The 15,600-nt window shown below is 48.9% G+C and overlaps 2 protein-coding genes across 3 annotated transcripts; one reads left to right on the forward strand and one right to left on the reverse strand.

Annotated features, from left to right (window-relative positions):
* Window positions 1-407: 407 nt before the first annotated feature.
* Window positions 408-7,079, reverse strand: C10H5orf52 (chromosome 10 C5orf52 homolog). The gene is made up of 3 exons (XM_006972928.4): window positions 6,847-7,079; window positions 2,424-2,532; window positions 408-720 (listed from the first exon to the last, which is right to left on the reverse strand). The coding sequence occupies exons 1-3, from the start codon at window positions 7,077-7,079 to the stop codon at window positions 556-558; spliced, it is 507 nt and encodes a 168-aa protein (XP_006972990.1). The 3' UTR covers window positions 408-555.
* A 118-nt stretch (window positions 7,080-7,197) lies between these two features.
* Dusp18 (dual specificity phosphatase 18) lies at window positions 7,198-11,744 on the forward strand. Of its 2 annotated transcripts, none has more exons than XM_015991701.3 (2): window positions 7,198-7,577; window positions 9,446-11,744. In XM_015991701.3, the coding sequence occupies exon 2, from the start codon at window positions 9,516-9,518 to the stop codon at window positions 10,080-10,082; it is 567 nt and encodes a 188-aa protein (XP_015847187.1). In that variant the 5' UTR covers window positions 7,198-7,577; window positions 9,446-9,515; the 3' UTR covers window positions 10,083-11,744. The 2 variants fall into 2 exon arrangements, with proteins under 2 accessions (XP_015847187.1, XP_076401930.1); XM_076545815.1 differs by lacking the exon at window positions 7,198-7,577 and adding an exon at window positions 8,427-8,921.
* Window positions 11,745-15,600: the final 3,856 nt, after the last annotated feature.

Here is a 15,600-nt window from a genome sequence, read left to right on the forward strand (position 1 = left end):
TGGAGAAGGGAGGAAGGGAGGGAAGGAGGGAGGGAAGGAGGGAGGGAGGGAGGGAGGGAGTGGAGAAGGGAGGAAGGGAGTGAAGGAGGGAGGGAGTGGAGAAGGGAGGAAGGGAGGGAAGGAGGGAGGGAAGGAGGGAGGGAGTGGAGAAGGGAGGAAGGGAGGGAAGGAGGGAGGGAAGGAGGAAGGAAGGAAGGGTTGACATGAAGGAGAGATGGAGAAAGTGGGGATGGTGGAGGGAAAGAGAGTAGGAAAAGAGAAAGAAAGAGAAATGTGGGCACAGACGTTTCCATGTTTGCACAAACCAGGGAGACCTGCTTGACACTCCCCCTTCCACCAAGCATCGGTCGACCTTTCACCGGAACAGAGGGGATGGAGGAGCAAGGCAGATTAGAACCGAGGACATGTTGTGCTCTTATTCTATCCGCGGCTTTCCTTTTATTGCTCCACCCTGGTGGAGACCAGCATGTTCCGGGGCTCCTCGGCTCTCACCAGGGTGGTTTCGGGCTCCTGGGACAGACCATTCTGCCAATGCTGCGGTGGCTGGCCGGCCGTCTAAGTCGAGGCTCTGTAGGCCCGTTGCCTATCCAAGTACTGCTGGGTGCTCAGAGAGTCCCGCCTCCAGCGCAGCATCTTTCTCAGCTGGTCCGTCATGAACTTTTTTTTCAGGTGGTCGTACAAGTGGCTCATTCTTCTCTTGGTCTTGTCAGAGGCTTTCATCTTACAAAAAACAGAGATGAATTTAGGATAATTTAGGATAAACAAGTCACTTGGTAACTAGAAGTAACCACACAGGACCTCGGTTTCCCTATTTTTCCAAGTGGGCATTGCGCTGGATAAAGTACTATGGCGCCCTCTGATGGTCTGCAGCTGCAGAGCCTGATTTCAACCGGAATAATCTGAAGACTAAGCTAAAGAAATGGGTATTTGCAAGGCTAGGAATGCAGCTCAATAGAGAACCGGCCTAGCGTGTGCGAAGCCCTAGGTCCAATTCCCAGCACCACATAATAAATAATAAGGGAAAATTGTAAGGGAATAAAGAAATAGAGCTTGCAGGAGCCAAAGAGGTCCATCTTGTTTCTTTCTCCTTCTATATATAAGTCTTATCCCCTGTCCTTGCTAATTACTGTGCTGTCTACATATTATCTGTAACCTATATCCATATATGTCTATCTAATATATGTCTACTCTCCTGTAACAGTTCTATATTACAGGGAATTCAAATTTCATCCACTCCCTAACTCCTGTTCTGTCTCAACAAGACTGTAAGGCTGGGAGGACAAGTCGTGTCGTCGTCGTCGTCATTGTGTCCCGTCCCGTGTCCCCCCCCTTCCCCGCCCCCCGCCCCCCCCCCCCCCCCCCCCCCCGCGCTCCTTATTCAGTTGTGTGTTACAATGAACTGCTGCAGGATGGGATGTGAGGAGGCAATGCAAGGGGTCCGCCTAACTTCAGCACAATTGGGATGTGAGACACATGTCAAATGCAGGGGATCCCCTAACTACAACACAATCAGTATATGAGATACATGCCCAACGCAGGTGTTCGCCCAAACTACAGCGTAATCAGGATGTGAGATACATGTGCAAGTATTTTTAAGTCAGGGAGAAAGGGATACACCCCTAAAAAATACAGACTCCAAAAGGCAGACAGCAAGAGCTGCCAGGGAAGCTGGGAAGCATATGTGTCGTCCTGTCCATCCATCCTTGCTTATGTGAACTCAAGTTCCCCATTCTGCTGAACTAGCTCAAATTTACTTTATAGAAACTGTAACTAAAAGAATTTCAAATGCTGCTTTAAAATAAAGAAAGTGTGACTCACTCAAGATCATACAGAACTGACCTATCCCCGAGTCCAGCCTGTTTCCCGGAGACCGCAGCATGGAAAGTCTAACCCAAGGGATGTGCATGGGGCCTACTTGGTCTTTGTCGTGCTGTGGCTTTGTTGTTGCTGCTGCTAGTCTTACTTCTCTTCTGGAAATGGGATAACTTTGCAAGAGAAAAAAACTAGCCAGACAGTGCTGATGCCAATTCAAGTTGTAAAGCCTGAGGTTCTGCATGAGACATGCTGTGTTTTGAGGAAACAAGCCATGAGCCAAGGGGTGAGGTCTCTCTCTCTCCTCCTCTCTCTCTCTCTCTCTCTCTCTCTCTCTCTCTCTCTCTCTCTCTCTCTCTCTCTCTCTCTCTCTCTCTCCAGCTCATGATGAGCAGGTGTGACACCTTGGGCAAGACACCAACCCCTACTGTCATCTGTCTCGTCCATGAAGATGGGGCGTGCATTAAAATACTCTCATGGCCCTCTAGGAGCTGAGAGTCCCACTTCCACCCTGGGCGCCATAGGCAGCTTTCTTAGGCAGGAAGGAGATATGAGTGTGGAATGGTCAGACCACTAACAGGCCCCAGCACAGAAGCTGGTGGGTACCCTACCTCCATCTCGTAGATGCGCTGTGCATTGAGGTTGTCCCGAATAATTACCCGAGATAAATGGCTCTTGGGTAAAATTTTCCTCACATTTGCATCATTGGAATTCATTATGCTAGAGTGGGCAGGGGAAGATAAAACAGGTTAGGGACAACCGGTCAAGGCCTGGTTTGACAGATGCTGGGATAGTGGTAGATACCTCCTTGGGTTTAATTTAATTTTGTTTTGCTTTGAGACAGGGTCTTGCTATGTAGCTCTGGGTGGTCTGAAACTCACTCTGTAGACAAAACTAGCCTGGAACTTATAGAGATTCACCTCCCCCTGCTTCCCAAGTGCTGGAACTAAAGGCCTGTGCCACCACCACCTGACTCCTTGGATTTCAAGATAAGTGGTTTTCTCACCTTCCGAGGATCAAGGAAACCACTAAGTTTTGCCTGTAGACAAGGTATGCTAAGAGGCTGCTTCCAGAACAGGGAGGAAAAGCATCCTGGGAGGACACAGAGAGGTCCAGAGCAGTCCACAAGAGAGGTCAGCATAGAATCAGAAGGGTCCTGGAGAACTGTTGTTCTTGTTGTTGTTGTTGTGATTGTTGTTACTCTGTGGCGGTGCTGGGTGGAACCTAGGACTGCACGTGCAGGTCATGCAGGTCCAGCGCTCCCCCGGAGCTCTTCCCAGAAGGCTGGGAGTGGTCATCTCAGTGAGAAACAGCAAGGGAAGAGCAAAGGTGGAGGAGGTCTCAGGTGAAGTTGGAAGGTGGAGGCAAACGATGAATTTGAGAGAGGCTGAGGTGGGGAGTTCTTCCTTCACAGCCTAGATCTAAGGGGACCTGGGAAGTGGGGGTAGAGCAGAACAGGATTTAAAAAAAAAAAAAAAAAGGAAAAGGAAAGCTGGTCGTATTTAGTGCATGCCAAGGGATTAGAAAATGTTCTCCAGACATGCAATGGTGGCGCACATCTTTAATCCCAGCACTTCTGAGGCAGAGCCAGGCTGATCTCTGTGAGCTGAGGCCAGCCTGGGCTACATAGGCAACTGTCTTTAAAAGGGAAGAAGGGAAAGAAGGAAAGAAGGAAGGAGGGAAGGAAGAAAAGGGCGAGGGAGGGAGGGAGGGAGGGAGGGAGGGAGGGAGGGAGGGAGGGAGGGGAAAAGAGATAAGGGAGGAGTTTGGGTGGGCACAGGGTTAGTTAATAAGGGAATTCTAATGAAAGAGTTTGGGAAGAGAGGGAAGTTTGGGGTGTTACAGGACTTCTGGAGACTCTATTAATGTGTTCCGCCTTTTGACACCGCAAGACAACCGTGTCATTGACAAAGTTCACACTCAGGAATCGCACAACTGAGTTACCAAAAAAAAAAAAAAGTTTCCTCCACCTGTGCCCAATCTCCTAGTGTTTTAAGTTTGCTACATCGTGTTGTGTTGGATGTTGGCATTCACAGGCATCCTGAGCCTCATGACATCTGTGGGTTGGAGACACCCACAAGGGTGAGAAGTACAGAGGAATATGAGAATGGGGAACTGGGGGGAGGCTCAGTTGGTAGAATGTGTGTTTATATGCACACAATCTTGGGTGATCTCCAGCACCAATAAAAACTCACCTACTGGGAGGCAGAAGCAGGAGGATTGGAAATTCAAGGCCATTCTTAGTTACATTGTGTGTTAAGCCAACCTGGGCCACATGTCTCAACAAATAAACATCAAGGGATGTTGCTGGCCAATGGGTTTTAATTTTCTGGTAATTTAGTTACACTGTGAAGCTTTTAAAATGGTTTTTCCCATTTAAAAAAAAAAAGTTCATGCATTTTAAAAATTGGAAGCCAAGTGCTCAACAAGGAAGAATGTGAATAATTGTGCTAAAACATCAGATAACATACATGTAACCAAGTATAAATATCTTGATGGGATAACTAGATAGAGAAAAAAGCAGATTACTAAACTGTGATTTTTTTTTTGTGCTGTTATGTTTTTAAAAAAATATAACATGCATACACACATACGGATTATCTCGGCCTCTTAGTTGCTGTGACAGAATACTAACCCAAAACAACCTGAGGGGGAGAGTGTTTATTTCCTCTTACAGGTTACAGTCACTCATCAAGTGAAACTGAGGCAGGAACTAAAGTAGGGAGGCTGCTTACTGGCTTGCTTTTCATGACTGTATACAAAGGAACCACCTGCCCAGGGATGGCTCCGCCCATAGTGGCTGCATATCCCCCGCCCCATCACTAGAAACCGCCCCCAGACACGCCCACAGCCAATCAGCTGTAGCTAACTCCACAAGCAGTTACCTTGAATGAAGGAACAAGTTTGTTTCAAGTTGACAAAAGCTAACCAGCATAGAACCTTAAACATACACATCAAAATGTTAACAGTGATTGTTTCTGGTCATTTCATTTTGCTAGTCTGTCTTCAGTTTGTCGTTGATGATGTTTTAATTAGTGTACATTACTTTTGTAGTGATTGACAAACCATTTTAAAAGAAACCAGAGAAATGATAGATGTGCTGGTGATGTGTTCCCTGAACACAGATTCCCAAACAAACAAGAACAAAAAAAGGAAGAACTACACACACATTTTCACAAATTGCCTGAAACAGAAATGCCTGTCTGTCTGATACACAATGAGAGACCCCCACCCCAGTTCCCCCTAAGGCCCGGAGAGCTGAGGAAAGGGACATCTAAAATAGCCAGAACCAAGTCAGTTCCCCATTCTCAGGGTGAAGTCAGAAGTTTTAAAAGTACAAAATCAGACTGTCTGGTGGTAACTAACCACGAGATGCCCCCCTTCCCCGAGATAACATGACCAAATTTTGGAGATGGGCTGTAAAACTCCTGACAGAGCAAAAAATAAGATAAAGTCCAAACTCAGGAAAACTGGACCAATCTAGGGTGGACCCGTACTAACCCCCTCCTCTCTGAAGAATTTGGTGGTTTTTGCCTTCAAAAGCTAATCTCCCCAAGAAAGAGGAAGTCTCCTCCCTGCCTCGCTGCGCCGGGCACTGCAGACGAGGGTTCCTTGCTAGCTCGTATTGTGCCAAGAAGTAAACCTTGCTATTGCATTCTGGATATCTCTGGTCTCCTGGTGGTCTCTTTGGGGGTCCTAATCTGGGCAGAATACACACAGGAACAGAAGGAACAACAAACATGAAAACTTATACTCATAAATTCTATTGGTTAGCACATCAGAACAATAAGATCATCAGAAAATACACTACTTTTATAATTAGGACAAAAAAAAAGATTTATTGTTTTGAGACAGGGTCTCATGTATCCCAGGCTGGCCTAGAACTCCATTTTAAGATGAGGATGATCTTGAATTTCTGCTGAGTGCTGGGATTACAAGCATGGGCAGCCATGCCTAGTTTAAGAAGCGGGGAGGGGGGTGGGGGTGTAAAAATAAATAAAACCTTTCAAGGGACTGAAAAATGTTTTTCAGAAAGGCAGTGGTGGCGCACACCTTTAATCCCAGCACTTGGGAGGCAGAGCCAGGCAGATCTCTGTGAGTTCAAGGCCAGCCTGGGCTACAAAGGTGCAAAGCTACACAGAGAGACCCTGTCTCAACCTACCCCCCATCCCCCCAAAAAAAAGAAAAAGAAAAGAAAATGTTTTCCAATTCGTTTTCTATCGGTAGGTAACAACTGGCTTCTGGGTGTGCTTACACTTACAAACACTACCAAGAAACCAACATCCCAAGCTTTCTATTTCCATTTTTTTCTGGCTTCTGCGAAGGATGACTCAACATACCCAGATGCTGACAGAAAAACAGGTTTAAAGGTCAGGAATTACCACACACTCTAAATCCTATTTTCAAGGAAAAGAGCCTAAATATGTAGAGATCCACTTTACTCAGTGGTGGCACCAAATTTATCAACTTTAGACATGAAAAAGGAGAAAGGTTGGATAATACTCTTTAAAGTAATAAATGGTCATTTTGAAGCAAATTGCTCTTCCATAATAAATCCTCTGTAGGAACTTGGCTGAGGCTGGGGAAAGGGTTGAGGAAGAAGGGCGGGATTGAGGCTTGTGAGGATTGGGGCCAACAACGCGGAACTGAAGGCTTTTCCAGAACCATGGAGAATGGACAGGCGTGAAAGCGGGGTGGGGGGTGGTGGGAGGGGTGTCAAGTAAATTTGGGCATGAGACCTCACTAGATGTCACCTCAAAGTGCCCTCGGACCGCACGATGTTAAGCCTACAGTAAGCCAGGGCCAGGATTCTTTCGGAGGGCTGGAAATGGGACTGCGCCTTCAGCCCGGAGTCCCGGCTTCTGATGGTCCTACGGCTTGGCCTGGGTCTGAAAAATCCCGACATTTCTGGGATCCGAGGAACTCGGATGGGCAGGGTGGGTGGGGGACACGGTTGGGGCAAAGCGGATCTGAAAGCTCGGATTCCCTCAGAGGTTCGGGGACTGAGGACCGCTCTGTACGCCAGAACCACACCTGAATAACAGCTTCGGGACTTGGGGCCGCGGCCGCAGGAAGTAGATCTGAGGGTGGATGCGGGGGCTAATCTCCGGCTGGCTCTCCATTCTCTCGCGCCGGAAGTCCGTGCCAGGGGAGGTGGTCTCCTTGGCAACGGACTCGAAATTCGAGCCCAGATCCCATTTGACCGAAGGCTTTCTGGGATGTGTGGCGGAGAACGAGTCGCGAGCGGCAGCTGAGTCGAAGGACATGGTGGAAGGGCGCGCGGACGCGGAGCGACTAACTACACAGAAGTCTGAGGAGGAGCTTTGTGCGTTGCCATGGGGGCAGGCAAGGGGGCGGAGCCTGCAGGCTGCCGGACCTCAGGATCTTTTGGCGCTCTTTGTGACGCTCGGCTAGGGTGTTGCTAGGAAACGCGCGGGGGGCGGGGCCTGCAGGCGGCCGGCCTGAGGATGGTCCTTCCGGGCTCTCCGAGACGCCGCGTTTCCGTGGAGATGGGGCGGGTAGGCTCTGCTGCAGCCCACCCGGCTTCTCCGTGAGGTCTAGTGACTGCGCGAGTCCTACGAGGCTGCGTCCGGGTGCACGGCAGGCCGCGGCTTCCCCCTAGCCCCAGAACTGCCCACTGTTGCGCGAGGAGAAGCCGTTGCTCCCGAGATCCAGGATCATGACGGGCCCTCTCGGAGACCGTCGCCCGCGGCTCCGCCCTACAGTCGCTTCCTGAAAGACTCCCGCGGTGCTGAGGGAAAGAGGTAAGATCGTGGGAGTCCTGTCACCATGTAGAGAGCCATGCCTGGGCCAGCTCCCTAGGAAGCGTCCTCGGCTTGAAGTGGCCTCCCCCACCCATCAACTTGTGAACTCTGGTCCACGTTTATGACCCAGCATTTAACCATCGCCCCACCTGTATTTGCCAGCTTTCTCCAGAAAGTGTAATTCACCAGAAATATCAGCCTTCAGAACTTGCTGTCTGACGATGAACAAAACTTTTCCCTCAGGTCTCACTTGCCACCGGTAACAAATTACCTGGATTCCAAAGGCCCCGTTGGCGGTCAAGTGCAGAAACAGCCGAAACCAAGTTTCTTGCTTCCTTCTCCTCAATCCAAACTGTTCATTTTTGTGGGGAATGGTACTGGGGTTGATCTTTTGTTGTGAGTTCCCCCCCCACCCCCCCACCCCGAGACAGGGTTTCTCTGTGTAGCTTTGCGCCTTTCCTGGAACTCACTGTGTAGCCCAGGCTGGCCTTGAACTCACAGAGATCCGACTGCCTCTGCCTCCCGAGTGCTGGGATTAAAGGCGTGCGCCACCACCACCCCGGCTGGTTGTTTTATTTGTTTTTTTTGGGTTTTGTTGTTGTTGTTGTTTTTTGTTAAGAATTTCAGTAGTCCAGGCTAGTCTAGAACCCCCCCCCCATCTTCTTGCCTCACCTTCAGGGTCTGCTCTACTATGCCCTACTGTCTGTGATTGCGTCAAAACTGTCTTTGCGACTCTGTACCGCCCTCAGCCTGAAAGCCATGCCTTTATTTGTCATCCCCACAAGGCTTTGCATTTTAACTTTCCTACAAGCCCTTGGGTGACCTCGTGTCATCATATCTATAGAAGGTGGGTGTGTTGCCCCATAGACCAACAGTTTAAAGATCTCATTTGGCTTTGTTTTCTATTAAGTTGTGCAACACTTCATTCTGTACAATAGAATATTCCAGTGAGCCAAGCAGAGGAGGTCTGTGGTTCTGTAGCTTGAAAAGGACTGAAGAGAGCAGAAACAAAAACATCAGTCACTTCAAAGTCACATTCCTGGGAAGATTCTTGATTGGCCAGATGTTATTTGGATGACCTTTTGTTATGAGAGAACTAAGACAGATGCCCATTATGCTAGCTGAAACCAGCCTGCTTGGGAAATCTACTTGTTTTCTCTGTAATCCAGATTTCTCAAAAGTTAAATTTAAGTAAACAGCTCTGTTTCATTGCCAAAGGAAAGAACTAAGGAATCCCTGCAGTTTGTTTCCCTGGCTCTTTATTAGGGGGGACCCATGAAAGAGGGCCCGCGGATCTGGAGCCCTCCACCTCCCTCTGCTGCCTTCTGATCGCTAGTGTTCCAGGTGAGCACCGGCAGGCTTTGCCTTCACTTGATCTCAGTTGACACACAGCTGAGTTTCCCATTAGCTTTGCTGTAGATGACACCATTTATGTGTCCAGTTGTGTGGGGACTCTTTAGGGACCAAGGCCCTGGTGCATACCAGCCTACTTCTCCTGAAGCCCTTCAGGACCTGACCTGAACCCACCCCAGGAAAGCCAAGGCCTGCAGGTCCTTTCTTTGTCCATGGTCTCTCAGGCCATGGCTGATTTCCTTCCACTCACTAGCCGAAGTCCCTTTAAAGTCTATCCCGTATCCCTGCCATGGGTGATTGTTTCATTTCCATTATTTTCTGTGTGAAAAGACCCCCAATGCTCCAATAACAGTTTCAGCTTAGTGACAAGGAACTTCGGTACAATTCATGAGTTCCCTGAATGCTTCTGCCATGCTGGTCAGAGGACCGCCTTGGCCAGCCCTAGAGGCCCGCCATCCACTTCCCAGAAGTCTTCCGAGTTCTTGCCCTTCTGAACTTGGTCCTCTTTCCCGCAGTGTTCCGTGAGCACAGCCTAGCAGAAAGATGGAAGCTTAGCACATCACCACCCGCTGACCCGTCACCTTGATGACTTCACCGTTGGGTGCCTTCCCAGTTCAGTTCCCACAGCCTTCACTCAGTGGCCTCTCACAGATCACCAAGAGCCTATTCATCAGCAATGGCGCGGCCGCCAACAACAAGCTGCTGCTGTCCAGCAATCACATCACCACGGTCATCAACGTCTCGGTAGAGGTTGCAAACACCTTCTATGAGGATATCCAGTACGTGCAGGTGCCCGTGGTCGATGCACCCGTCGCCCGTCTCTGCGATTTCTTCGACCCCATTGCCGACCACATCCATTCCGTGGAGATGAAGCAGGGCCGCACGCTGCTGCACTGTGCCGCTGGTGTGAGCCGCTCGGCTGCTCTGTGCCTCGCCTACCTCATGAAGTACCATGCGATGACCCTTCTAGATGCCCACACTTGGACCAAATCACGCCGGCCCATCATTCGACCCAACAATGGCTTTTGGGAGCAGCTCATCCATTATGAATTCCGGCTGTTTGGCAAGAATACGATGCACATGATTAACTCTCCAATGGGACTGATCCCAGACATCTATGAGAAAGAGATCCATCTGATGATTCCCCTGTAAGCCAACCCAACCAGCTCCTGTACCGGGGGCAGCAGTACAGCCCTGTCATTAACAGCACACCAAGGTCTAAACTTGAACATTCTACTTGTGTTGCTACAGGAAGACACAAGATGGTGCTTTTTTTTTTTTTGTAAGAAAACTGAGTTGCTATAACTTTTCATCTCATAATCCACGGGTTTGGTGGTACATGCCTGTAACCTTAGATGGCTGAAGCAGGAAGATTTCGAGGTGAGTTTGAGGCCAGCCTGGGCTACATAGTGAGACCCTGTCTCAAAAAAACAAGCAAACAAAAAACAACAATTACTGTCTTGTAATCTGTGTCTTTAGAGATTAAATTCGTTAATTATAGCATGGTGAAGGTAACTTCTGTGAGGAGTAGGTCACAGCTGCTGTCTAGAGAATGGGAGAGGCAAGTGGTGGCCAGGCCAAAGAGACCATGGCACAGTGCGTATGGCAGCCTTGGGATCCTGCAGCTTTCCCCTAGATGACCAACCCAGAGCTGAATCTGCCAAAATCCCACTTCATTCATTCCAAGCCAGAGCCTTAAGCATCCTGGTGCTCTCCAGTGTCTCACAGTGAGTGCCAACTTCCTAGCTAAGGGGCCTCCTCCTGCCTTCACCACAGTGGCCCAGCTCTGGTCTTCTGGTCAGACTTACACAGGGCTTGGACCACAGTGGGACCCCAGATCAGTAGTAGTCATCGTAGAGGCCATCCTGTCTACACACAGCCCTTTGTTTATACGTGTTCTCAGAAGCCTCCGTGTGAGAGAAGAAATCTTTGCTAGGCCTCATCTGAGAAGCCTTTTCCAGAGCTCCCACTGTGCAACCTAGGAGTCCCGACACATGGATGCAGGTCCAGCTTTCTCCGAAAGGCCTTATGCAGAATTACAGACCATGAGATCCAGGGTCCCAGGCTGGCTGACTGTTCAGGAGCTATTGAGGACAGAGGTCAGGACAAGTGAGTTGACTCCAGGAGGCCCTGAAATTCAGGGCTGCTCAGAACCCCTGGGTGTCAGGCTCCAACTCCAGAAGGCTGTTGGTTTGACGTAAGACATGTAACCCAGGCTGTGTAGCCTTACGCTCCTCAGATCCTTGCCTGTACTTTAGGAATGCTGGGATCACAGGTGTGTGCCACCATGCCCAGCCAAGACCAGTGTTCCAGCTTGCCTTTTGTAGTATAACACTCACCAAAAGCAGCTTGGGAAGGAAGGGGTTGATTTGACTTACAGGTCACACAGTCTGTCATGAAGAGACAGCAGGACAGGAACTCAAGGCAGGAACTGAAGCAGAACCAAGGAGGAATGCTGTTTACTGGCTTGTTTCCTCCCCATGGCTTGGCTCACCCCGATTTCTTACACAATCCAGGACCACCCTCTCACATCAGTTGTTAGTCCAGAAGCCCCACAGATATGCTCACCTCAGTGGAGGGACCCTTTCCCAGGTGACTAGTTTATGTCATGTTGACAAGCACTAACCAGTTAGTCTAATCTAGAACTTTTCAGACCGTTTATGAGGCAGACAGCAGCAGACTGCCCTGTCGGATGGCTTGATGTGTACCATGCATCTCAAGCGCTGTAGAGGCTGTAGACCTTCTTCCCCCTGTATTAGTCTGGTTCTCAGGAAGCATGGAACTGGTAGGATGAAAATAAAAGAATTTAACTTAGCGTATGGTAAATAGTTGTCTTATATCTGCAAGGCTGAGTCTCGGCCCTTGAGGCTGGACGCTCAGTAGTGGGAACGGTACCACAGCGTCTGTCTCTCACTGGAGAGACCACAGTCCATGAAGCTGGGACCTCAGCAGCCCCAACCTGGCCCCCAAAGCCTGGAGAGTCGGCAGAGAGCCTGGAAACGCTGGTTCTGATGTCAGTGGAGGAAGCAGCAACAACAGGGTAGTCCACACGGCGGCAAGTGGGAAGGCTGGGGCACAGGTGAAGGTCTTCCTGCCGCCAGGCGCCCTGTGCCATGCGCCGTGCCCTCCTTGCCTGAGCTGCTTCCAGATGTGGTGCACACTTGGGTAGGTCTTCCCACATCCATTATAGGCCACGAAGATAATTCTCCAGGTGTGGCTTCCTGCAGGTGATTCCGACTTATGGCAAATTGACATTTAAACCAACCACCACACCCAGCCTCCCTGTGCCCCATTTTCACAAAGGGAGTGCCCAGGGGTTTGAGGTGAGGCAGTCAAGGAGGGAGGAGGAGGCAACTGTTGCTCTGGGACTTTCAACAGGAGCAATCCCCCCCCCCCACACACACACACAAACAGCAGCTGGGTATGACTAAGCCCATACCATGCAACTCTCCTGGCAGAAACAGACATTTTCTTTTAAAAGAGTTTTATTTGAATCTTTCAGTCACTTTAAAACAACAACAACAACAACAACAACAAAATCCGGGGGTGCAGAGATGTCTCAGTGATGATGAGCACTTGCTGCTCTTACAGGTGACCTGGGTTGAATTCCCAGCCCTCACCTGGCTGTGACTCCAGTTCCAAGGAATCTGATGCCCTTTTCCGGCCTCCTAGGGCATCGGGCATGCATGCAGCACACATACATACATGTAGGGAAAACACTCATACACAGAAAGTAAAAATAAATCTCTTTTTAAAAGTTTAAGTTAGCATATAAATTCAACTTTTGAATTCACAATTTTCTGGGTCACCTCACTCCCAAATGGGATTCAAACCCACGGCCCCATGCATGCTAGGCAAGTGCCCTACTACCAAGTTAATCCCCAGTCCCGTTCTTTGAGGTTTGTTTGTTTTGAGTCAGGGCCTCCCTATGTGACTCTGGCTGGCCTGTAACTAGATATGTAGTCCAGGCTAACCTCAAACTCAGATCAGGCTGCCTCTCTGCCTCTGCCTCCTGAGTACGCATACCACCACCACACCCTGCTGGATTTTAACAGGCACATAGATGGACCTATTCACCACAACTCAGGACTGCTGCCCAAAAGATCCTGTCACAGGTCTCTTTGAGGTCAGACCTTAACCCGACCCTACCCCAGCCTCTGAAAAGTCAGCACGTGCCTGTTGTGTGTGTCCCTATGGGTTTGCCTCACCTTTCATGCAGCCAGGGCTTTGGTCTATGGGGTTTTGTATGGCCATGCCATTCTTGACTCATTGAAGGATATTTAGTTGTCAGGTTTAGGGGATTATAGATAAAATTACCATAAACATTTGCATACAGGTTTTTGTAAGTGTGAATGTAAGTTTTCATTTCTCTAGGATATGTACTATATGATGATGGCCTTCTCACTAGGATTGGATGAAAACTAATCATATTTACCCCCTCATTATCCTCTCTCATCCCTTTCCAGTTTTTCTGAACCCCGTTTTCTTCCCAGTAAGCTTCTCTCCGTGTTCATGACTTTTCTATGTATATAAGGAAGTGTCCATATTTTTAAAAAAAAAAAAAAAATTTTTTTTGTTTTGTTTTCCAAGACAGGGTTTCTCTGTGTAGCCCTGACTGTCCTTGAACTCAGAGACCTGCCTGCCTCTGCCTCCCAACTGCTGGGATTAAAGGTGTGCACCACTACCACCCAGCTACAAGTAAGGAGTTTTGGTATGTTATATTGATACATGTCATTACATTATTCTCGTTTGCTCCCCTCCCTCTTCTTGTCCTTATTTATTTATTTATTTATTTATTTATTTATTTATTTATTTATTTATTTATTTATTTGGTTTTTCGAGACAGGGTTTCTCTGTGTAGCTTTGCACCTTTCCTGGAACTCACTTGGTAGCCCAGGCTATCCTCGAACTCACAGAGGTACGCCTGCCTCTGCCTCCCGAGTGCTGGGATTAAAGGCGTGCACCACCACTGCCCGGCTTTGTATTTTTTAAATAATATATTTTTGGAGCATACACATTTATAGGATATATCTTGACCATCTCCATCCACCAGTACCTTCTCTAATTCCTCCTAGTGCCCTTGTGCTGCCTCCCAATAGCATATCCTCCTTTTTGTTGTTACTGATAACCCTGAAACCAGTCAATGCTGCCCAGATGCGCCCAGGTGTGGGATCATCCACTAGGGTGTGAGCAACTTACCAGGGGCCAGTGTTGCTAAAGGAGAGTGACCCTCCCTCCCTCGGCAGCCATCAACTGTCCCGAGGGTGGGGCTTGAGCCTGTGTAGGTGACAGTGGGTGCTATACGTTGACTGATGGTGACGTTACAACAGCCACGACAGTGATGTCCAGCAGCCAGCATGTCTCTCCTCTTCCTCCATCTCTTAAATTCTTCCCATGATGGGGGCATGAAAAGGAACAGGAGACGACTGGCTGATGCTTCCTGCAGATTTCTAGCACAATTAACATTTGTTGTAAAGGTTGCCAGCTAGGAGGTACTCTTTATTTGGAGATACTTTGTGTTAAAATAACAGTGAAGCGTGCTTAAGGCCTGAACCTATATGACCTTCAAGTGTGGCCTTACTCCTTTCCTAGGTATTTTCTGGGAATCTCAAAAACAAGACTTAATTAAAAATGTCTTAATTTCTCCGGCAACCCTGTGATCTGGGGCTTTACCTTAGCCGTGCCCTATCCATAGGAACTAACCTTGATCACACTGGGCTCAAGTCCAAAGCCACCAGAACAGTATGGATAGCTGCTATAAAGCCACTTGGCTGTGACTGAGACACCCAGACACGGGGATGTTGACTTTCTTCTCGGCTCCTCTTTTTCTAAATCCTTGTGCTTAAAGTGTTTGTGTTTTTAAATAAACTCTAACTGCTTCAGACTGGCTCTTCCTGAAATTCTTTTCTACTTGGAAGTCTAGAATCCAGCTCTACTTGGAATGGAGATCCCGAAAACTGTAAGGGAACTGCACAGGCTGCCACTCGGAGACACTGTTTCTCCACTAGCACCCGACACTTGAACAAAGCAACCATGGAGATCATATTCGGGGAGCCTAGACACATTCATACAGGAGCTGGCCCACTCCTGAGCATGCTCAGTTGGACTTCACAGTTGGAGGAGGAGAGCAGACACATTTGGGGCGTGCTGAGCTTCGGGTCAGGGAGCATATGTTTAAGGTAAAGATGGAAGGCAGGGATGCCTCCACATGCTCGGCTTGCCCCGTAAGGAGTTAGCTGAAAATAAATGCAGGAGCACTTTGGGGGTGTGTTAATTCAGGGTTCCGCCTGTAGAGGTGTCTGCCTCGACTAGTGGTTAGCAGAGGCAAGTACGGTTTCAGGGGTTCGTGGGATGAGCAGTGTCCTTGTCCTCAGGCTCAGCTGCTGGGTTTTTCTCTTCACCTGGGTAGAAGCCCCTCTGGGTGGTCTCATTAAGCCCTGCCTCCTAGGTTGGCCATTAAAACCTGTGTTGGTAGGAAAGAGACCTGCAGATGTCTCCCTCCACTTAGACTTTGTTTTGAGACAGGTTCTCAGTATGTAGCCCAGGCTGACCCGGAATTTACTTACTATGTAGCCTAGGCTGGCCTCAGATTCAAACCCATAGCAATCCTGCCTACCCCCAGTGCAGTGATTGCAGGTGTAAGACGCAATGTTTCTAGAAAAGGGCCACA

Source organism: Peromyscus maniculatus, chromosome 10, assembly GCF_049852395.1.
Source record: "Peromyscus maniculatus bairdii isolate BWxNUB_F1_BW_parent chromosome 10, HU_Pman_BW_mat_3.1, whole genome shotgun sequence".
Classification (NCBI taxonomy): Eukaryota; Metazoa; Chordata; class Mammalia; order Rodentia; family Cricetidae; genus Peromyscus; species Peromyscus maniculatus.